Here is an 8,844-nt window from a genome sequence, read left to right on the forward strand (position 1 = left end):
AAACCCTCCTCACCTGGCACATCCCCCATCACCACCACCCTCACCTGCCCTCCACTACTCATCACTCAAAATTCTGCCTCTTTCTATAATCTATTAAGGAGAAAAATAAAACTCCACAATCCCCCAGGTCTGTGATGCATCATGATAATAGCTACTATTTATCAAATGTTAACAAATGCCAAATTTAATCTTCAAAATACGCCTATGGAATGGGTACTCTTATTATCTCCATTTTATTTATTTATTTTGGCAAAATAATATTATGTTTATTACCTATGATTGGCAGATATATTCCTGATTTATTCTCTCCATGTGTGAAAAGAATTTCAAAATAACAAAATAATTTCATACACCATACAATTCAGGGCAGGGTTGGGCTCACAGGACCACTTCGTTGTTCACAAGGTGGGCAGAACCCTCTGTCTCCATTTTTTTGAGCTAGTTTGACTTTCAGCTGTGAGCCCTGAGTCTTAAAACATCAGGAGGTTAGGGGCTGGAATTTTCTCAGCTACAGGGACAAGGTTCTAGTACACACAGGAGGGACCAATAAAGCCTCTGATGCAGAACCAGGAGACAAGGGCAGAGGGCACTGGGGCTGAACCACGGGGGCCTGGCAGTGGGGGGAGGGGGAGGAGCCCTCTCCCGATCCAGCACTTGCCTGTGCTCCCCCCTGCGCCTCCACTCGGTAGAACAGGGGCTGCCTTAGAGCAGCAGCAGCCAGTAAATCTGGTGGAAGAACGTTCCTCTAGCAGCTTCCAGAATCTGAAGATAGGGCCCAGTAGGACGCTCGACTGAACCTAGGAGATCCCCGGATGCCAGGAGAGCTACAAGCCCTTGATTACTGAGATGGCCCTGCCCATGGTCCCAGCTCCTGGAAAGCACCAGTCAAGTTAGTTTTTGCAAGGACGACCCTCAACTAGGACAGACGGAACCGCACGATGACTTCGGATTCGGACATAGAGAGTACATATTGCTCAAGCCAATAATCCAAGCCCCAGACACTGTGGTCAAAAAACACAAAGCGGACACCCTTCTTGAGGTTGGAGAACACGGTCTGACCTTAAAGGAGACACGGTTTCTCCGCCTCTGGATGGGAAAACCTTCATGAAAGAAACGATGCAGGACGTCATGGTTGGCATCCAGAAGTCCGATGACTAGATGATACGTGTGGTCACTGTCTTGTAGTTCTTTCCAGCAAGCAGAGACACAAATACCAATCTTTCCACTATCCAGGAGTTCCGGCCACAGACCCTCCTTTTCCAAGTTCAACATTTCTCCCTTGTAACAACACCTGTAGGAATACCGTAAGCCTGTCTGTGAAATGGCCCCAGGCCTGTCCCCCAAGTTTTCCTCCTCTCCCCGGCCGTCTCCACCGCTCTGCATCGGACTGTTCCAGGAGCCTTCTTCGCCACTGGGGATCGAGAGGAGGTTGCGTCCTATGGGTCTGCGCGCGCAGAAGCAGCCCAAGACGCGCGGCCTGGGGTCGCTGTCTTCGGGGGGCAGGTAGGTGCGGAGGATGGGTGACAGGGAGGCGTGGTCTCGGTCCAAGATGCTCAGCCACAGGTGCTGGCAGTCCACCCGGTCGCGCCAGGGCCGGCACACAGAGCGGCAGTGCCCGAGCAGCATGGGGTGGGGGGGCACGTGGACCAGCACCATCTCGAGCAGCTCCATGGGCAGCTGGCCCAGACCCAGCGTCTCCTCAGGTTCCAGATCCGGAGCGGGGACCCGGGCGGACAGGCCCCCAGAGGCTGAGGCGCACGTGGTCTCCTGGTCAGGCCCGGCTGCCACAGGCAACTCAGCCAGTGCTCCTGCCTGGTGGGCCATCACCTTGCCTCACTTGTTCCCTTATCTCCATTTTATAAGTAAAGAAACTAAGGCATAGAGAGGGTAAATAATTCATCAAGGTCGCACAGAACCAAGACACTCATCTTTCAGGTTAGCTGAAGCCTGTCATGTCACCTAAATTCTGTCTTGACAAACCCCTGCACTTTCGCCACACACCATGGGAAGACCCATCACCCAAGGTGTCCACCAAAAGAACAGGAAGCTCATGGCTGATGAAGCAGATGGCTGGTGGTATATTACAGTGTCTCTTTCCTAGAGGCCTTTTGGACCCTGGAGAATAGGTGCTCTGTGGGTTGAATATTAACAGATACAGAAATCTTCTGAAGAAGAAGAGGATAAAGGAGCCACCCCTGCCAGCAAATGTCCAAATAAAGCATTTCTGGGGTCAGTGGGACAAGTGGAAAGATTCTTTGCCAAAAATACATACTTTGACTAGGAATATGACCAGTGATTGACTACAACTACTGATTTAGAAAATATCTGTCTGTGGTATGTGTAGCAAAAAGTTTTAAAGACATATCTAAAATAATAAAAAGTATAAAAGGTAATATGCCAGATAGCAGCTACTAGAGCTACAGAGAGTTAATAGAGAGAGACTGTAGCCAAATGTCATAGACATAAAAAGTCATAAATATAAAATGCCTTTTCAACTCAATGAAATTTCATTATCTATTTCCAAGATTGAAAGTTTTTCATTATTAAAGACATAAATCCTAAAGCCTTCCCAATTCCCCCACCCCAATGAGATATAACCTTTGCTCCTCCATACTTCCACCGTATTTTGTGCTTTTATATAGCACTCTCACACATTTAATAGAGCATATTTTTAACAGTTCTAATAGTAACATGTGTTCATTGTTTTAAAATGTTATAAAAATGCAAAAGAATAAAGAAGAATATTACAACCGCTTTTAAGTCCTTCCAGACAACTATGTTGGTGGTATGCACATGTACCCAGTGTGCGTACTTTTTAAGAGAACTTAATTTGCATACAGTTTAGTGTCTGGTTTAATTTTCCTCTTGACACTGTTTGGTGAGCATTTCTTCATCATTAAAAACACACCTATAACCTGGTCTTCTCTGTTTTACAGTTATGTGCGCGCATATTTTATCATGCCTGCTAGACTGTGAGTCCCCAAGGGCTTGCCTGGGTCCTCCTTGCCTTTCCCATGTCCATCATTGTGTTCCATAAGTCGTAGAGACCCAATACGTGTTTATTGCATTAACTATATTAAATTTAATCTGGTGTAACATTCTTACAAATTTTCACTCCATGACAGGAAACAAGAAAAAAACAGAAAAAAGAATTTCATACACTATTAAAGATGAGCATGAATTATGCCAAAGCAGAAAATTCCAGCAGTGTACCCCGCTATTGCCTCCAGGGCTTGCACCCTTTTCATCTCTCCTCTACAGGAAAACTATGAGAAGACTATGAAATAGCTCAATAGAGGCATATGTGTAAAGGGACCACATACAGATGGAGTAAATATCTAAATACTTCAGTTATGTTATCCTTCATTTGGCTCTCCAGTTCACAATCAAGGCCAACAATTTCTCCCAAATAAATAATCTATGTATTGAAAGAGCTTACCTGTATCACAGCTGGTCCCTCTGACCAGCCAGGGGAGAAGCAAGTGAGGTGGAGTCAGCATGTCTTCAGAGGGAGAGGTGTGTGGCTGTCCCCAGGGAGAAGGCTTGGTGATACTGGTTATTACCAAGCAGTTGTAGCAAAAGCTCAGCAAAGAGCTTTGTGAGATTTAATATTTCTAATGGATATGTTTGTTGGCTAAAAAAGTATGCTTGTAAAGCATTTGGCTAACAGTGGAACTATAATGTCCAATACTGGGGAATCGTTCTACACCTGGTTTTTAAAGATCACATTTTTGAAGAATCATTAAATAACACGGGAAATGCTCACTGTACATTTTTAGCGAAAAAAATCAAAATACAAAATTTAATATTTGTTTATACACATGTATGATTTTAACTTTGTGGGAAAAAATATGTGCATATAGAAAAGGAAGGAAAAAGGTCAGCAGTGGCTATTTCTGGATGGTGAGATTATATGTGATTTTAGTTGCTTTCATTACACATCTCTGAATTCTCTGTAATGACCTTTTACATTTGCATTACAATAAATAGTTTATAACTGGAAAAATAACGAAATGGGTAGACAGAACTTATGCCCATAATGTGGTTCAAAGAGTGAGGGTACAGGAAGCAGAGCAAATGAGATTTATTCTCTATTGCCTTCCTCTTAGGGATGCATACGACTTGTGTCTCCTGTTTAAAGCCTTTCCAATTAACCTTTAAACTCAATTCAGGGATGGCCAGCTCTGTGTTAGGGTGCCTTTCCCTCTCCCACCACCACAGCAAATGAACTACTGGATCTGGGTCTGAACTGGGTTGCCCTAATCCTCGCACACAGCACACAACCCAGGTGAACTACAGACAAGGATGTGAGAGAACATTTGGCCAAAAAGATAAAGACACAATTGGGAGGTCTCCTGCGGGGGATCAGGGCCAGAGGCATCTTCACCCTGGATCCCTGGCCCTTTCTCACTGCGAATGAAGCAGTTAGCTCCTCCCTTTGCATCTCTAGAACCACTCCATTCCTCGAACCATCTTTAGTGGTTGAGTGAAGGAAACACGGATGACGTTTCAAAGTAAACCTAAAGCTACGTCCACAAACATGAATCGTTGAAGAATGTCTTTTTTTTTTTAAACTCCTACAACATCTAACATAGATATTTTACACAGCTGCTCTGTAAAACAACTGTGGAATGGAACATAATGGAATGAAATAATTGTGATCAGTTCATATCACTTTTCTAATTCCTGCTACAAGGCTTTGAGGCTCGATCTATTGATACATTTGATTTCCACTCTGAGGCAGGGGAGAAACATCCTAATGTTACCACAGTCTTGAGAAATGGGGAAGAATACTTTGTCCTCATATATAAAGTTCTTTCTATAGGTGCCACACTCCATAGACTCTGCCAGGCCTGGGAGTTTTTCATGTATGTCTATAAGAGCTAATAAGAAAACAGGATTTCAGGCTTCCAGTAAGGAAAGAATTAGAGATGCTCTCCTCACCTGGTATTCATACATCTCCCACCATAATCTAGACCAATTTATCAGTAAGCGTTACCCTTCCTTTATACAATATAATAACAGTACACCTTAGATTTGGGGGGCAAAGTTACAATTTAAAATATTTTCTCCCATTATTCTCCAAAGTGCACCAACACTGGGCTGTCATAATCACCAGCACCAAGCACATCAGCCGTCAGACCCTTCATCGCTTCCCAGACATAAGCTTTCCTTCTCGTTTCTGCCATTCTTTCTCAAGAAATACCTTCTTCTTTCTTTCTCTCCAATTTCATATGCCTCAACCCAATGAAAGCTTCCTTAACTTCAGGAGCCTGAAATGGTCTCTTTCCTCTGAATTTTCATAGTATTTGTTTATGCCTCCATATGACAGTTACCAAATGCTACTTCATATTTTAATTGCTTTGGGTTTATAGTAGCTTTATTGAGACAGAATCCACATATCATACAATTCTTCTAGTTAAAGTGTACAATTCAATGGTTTTAGTATATTCACAGTTATACAACCACCATCACAATCAACTTTAAAATATTTTCATCATCCCAAAAAGAAACTCTGTACCCATTAGCAGTCAATCCCCATTCCCTCCTCTCTCCAGCCCCTGGCAACTATTAATCTATTTTTTGTTTTTATAAATTTGCCTATTTTGGGGCTTCCTAGGTGGCGCAGTGGTTAAGAATCCGCCTGTCAATGCAGGGGACACGGGTTTGATCCCTGCTCCAGGAAGATCCCACATGCTGCAGAGCAACTAAGTCCGTGTGCCACAACTATTGAGCCCATGTGCTGCAACTACTGATGCCCACGCACCTAGAGCCTGTGCTCCGCAACAAAAGAAGCCACAGCAATGAGGAGCCCATGCACCACAAAGAAGAGTAGCCCCCATTCACCGCAGCCAAAGAAAGCCCGCGCACAGCAAAAATAGACCCAACACAGCCAATTAAATAAATAAATAAATAAATAAATAAATAAATAAATAAATTTGCCTATTTTGGACATTTCATTTAAATGGAATCATACATCATGTGGTCTTTTGTGACTGGTCTCTTCCACTTTTTAAATTAATTAATTAAGTTATTTATTTATTGGCTGTGTTGGGTCTTTGTTGCTGCACACGGGCTTTCCTTAGTTGCAGCAAGCGGGGGCTACTCTTCATTGTGGTACGTGGGTTCCTCATTGCCGTGGCTTCTCTTGTTGCGGAGCACAGACTCTAGGCTCATGGACTTCAGTAGTTGCGGGACACAGGCTCAACAGTTGTGGCGCACGGGCTTAGCTGCTCCGCAGCATGTGGGATCTTCCTGGAGCAGGGATCGAACCATGCCCCCCGCATTGGCGGGCAGATTCTTAACCACTGCACCACCTAGGAAGTCCCTGGTTTCTTCCACTTTTGTGTTCTCATAATGTTTTAAATATTTACCCATGTTGTAACACATATCAGTACTTCATGTTTATTGCTAAATAATATTCTATTGCATGGATAAACACATTCTTTTAATCCATTCATCGGTTGACAGAAATGTGGGTTGTTACTACTTTTTGGCTATGATGAGTAATGCTGCTATGAACATTTGTGCACAAGTTTTGTTGGACATATTTTTTCAGTTCTCTTGGGTATATGTGTAAGAGTGGGATTGCTGGGTCATATGATAATTCTGTTTTTTTAACCTTTTGAGGAACTCTCAGACTGTTTCCCAAAGTGGCTGCATCATTTTACATCCCCACCAGCAGTGTATGAGAGTTACAATTTCTCCACATCCTCGTGAGCACTCATTATCTATCTTTTGGTTTTAGCCATCTTAGTGGGTGTGAAAGGTATCTCTTTGTGGCTTTGATTTGCATTTGCTAATGATATTAAGCATCTTTTCATGTACTTATTGGCTATTCGTAGATCTTCTTTGGAGAAATGTCTATAGGTTTTTTTGCCCAATTTTAAATTGGATTTTTTGGGGTTTTATGGGTTCATGTTTAATCTCTGTTACTATACTATAAATCTCTTGAAGGCAGTGATTGTATTTGGAAAAAATCATAAACTTTGGAGTCACATTCTAATATGCTCGTATCCAGCCCCTTCATAACTGTGATGTGGCAAGTTAATTTTTGCACACTTCAGTTTTTTTGTCAATAAAATGTGGATAATATGTTACAGAATGAGTATGAGAATTAAATAAAATAATGACTACAAAGCCCCTAGGACAGTGCCTGGCACTGAGAAAACACTCAATAAATGTTAGCCATTATTTTTGGTTATCTCTATGCATCTCCAGTGGATAGTTCAGTTTCCTACACACGAGGTGCTCAGTAAGTATTTACAAATGAATAAATTAGGGACTAGAAGTATTTTTGCTTGTTTATAGTTGTTGTCATGACTAGCTATCTATGAAAAAGTAAAACAACCCAATTATTGAACACAGGCTGAACAAGTGGATAAAATTTAAAAGATGCATAGCCACTCGAATTCCCAAAACAATCACCAAAGAAAACAGTTCACCAGGTGTGAGAAGACCCCTACATGAAGTGAATTCAATGGAAGTAGTCATGAAGATGCTTTTATAGCTCTTAGTCAAAGACACCCAGATCCAAAAATGTCATGTCATTATTTGAATCTTCAAAATAAAGAGAACCCATATTTCAATAAAGACTTGTTTGGGGAAAGGTACTGAGGAAAGCTTAATCTACCAATTAATATTGATCTATCAATTCTGCAGCAAGAATACACTGAGGCAGAAGAAGGAACTGCTAATAACCAAATTATAGACCTTGAATTACAAAACTGTCTGCAGATTCACTCTAGGCTCCTGTAAACATAGAGGCGGATGCCTCCTCACGATGGATTGAAAGACTACAGCTCCCTCTGCCTTCAGTGCTGCCTTGAACAGAGAGTAACTGTTTGAGATTTGGACTACAGTTGGTAGGAAGATGGCAGAACTTTAAACCATCTCAGGCCAAATTGGATAAGCCAATCTGAGAATGACTCAGCAATGGAAATAATCCAAAACCCTGCATGCCAGGCTAAGCAACTGACCTTCACCTAATAAGGAATGAAGAGACATGGGGTAAGGGGAGGAGAGACATAGCTTGAAATAATAAAAGCAGTGCTTCATCAGAGGTAGCTGGAATGGAGGTAGGAGTCCAGTTTAGGAGGTATGAGGTCTTGATATAACTTGGAGATAGATAGGGTAATAAGAATAAATCTTGGGTGTCAAGACCAAGGGCAAGGAGAGTTCATACCAACCTCTCAAATTCTAATCCCCAAAACAATCCCTGGCCCAGAACAGAAAATCACGGTTTATGCAGGAAATTGTGCCATCATAAGATTGTTCTCAACTTTGTTTCTCTTTACCCTGATCATGATCTAGAAAGTGGGAGAGGGTAATCATTATAACAATAACTGCTATTACTATTACTGCTAATAATAATAATTGCCACTACTTACAGATTATTTACTTCATGCCAGATACTAAGCTGAACTCTTTAGATTTAACCCTTATAATCACCCACAAAACAGACAATAATCAGATAATGAGATCAAGGCTAAAAGAGATTAAGTAACAAAATGCAGATTAAGAGAAATCTGATTTCCAGATGTGTGATTTGAAACCTCTATCTGATAAAAGCCAGAGCCCACCTTTATATACTTAGTACATTGCCTCCCAGCTAGTGTGGTTTATGAAAGGATTCTTCACTCCGCTATTTCTTGTTTTCTCTGCAGTCAATTGGGCAACAACAGCCACCCTAGTCAGGTATACCAAAACCTATTCCTGTATTCATTCCATTCACTTACTGTTTACTGAGTGCCTACTATGCCTCAGGGGCGGTGCCAAGGTAAACAGACACAGTTCCTGCCTTCAGAAAACCTGGACGGGGGGGGGGGGGGGGGGGGGGGGGGG

General features: G+C 42.2%; 1 protein-coding gene across 1 annotated transcript; it reads right to left on the reverse strand.

Moving 5' to 3' along the window:
- Positions 1-912: 912 nt before the first annotated feature.
- On the reverse strand, positions 913-1,824 carry LOC130829830 (F-box only protein 27-like). Its single transcript, XM_057696406.1, has one exon. The coding sequence runs from the start codon at positions 1,822-1,824 to the stop codon at positions 913-915; it is 912 nt and encodes a 303-aa protein (XP_057552389.1).
- Between the last annotated feature and the right edge of the window lie 7,020 nt (positions 1,825-8,844).

Source organism: Hippopotamus amphibius, chromosome 10 (genome assembly GCF_030028045.1).
Source record: "Hippopotamus amphibius kiboko isolate mHipAmp2 chromosome 10, mHipAmp2.hap2, whole genome shotgun sequence".
Taxonomy (NCBI): domain Eukaryota; kingdom Metazoa; phylum Chordata; class Mammalia; order Artiodactyla; family Hippopotamidae; genus Hippopotamus; species Hippopotamus amphibius.

Bases quoted from the DNA above. Each gene is read 5' to 3' on its own strand.
- LOC130829830 (XM_057696406.1), bottom strand. From the start codon at position 1,824: ATGGCCCACCAGGCAGGAGCACTGGCTGAGTTGCCTGTGGCAGCCGGG.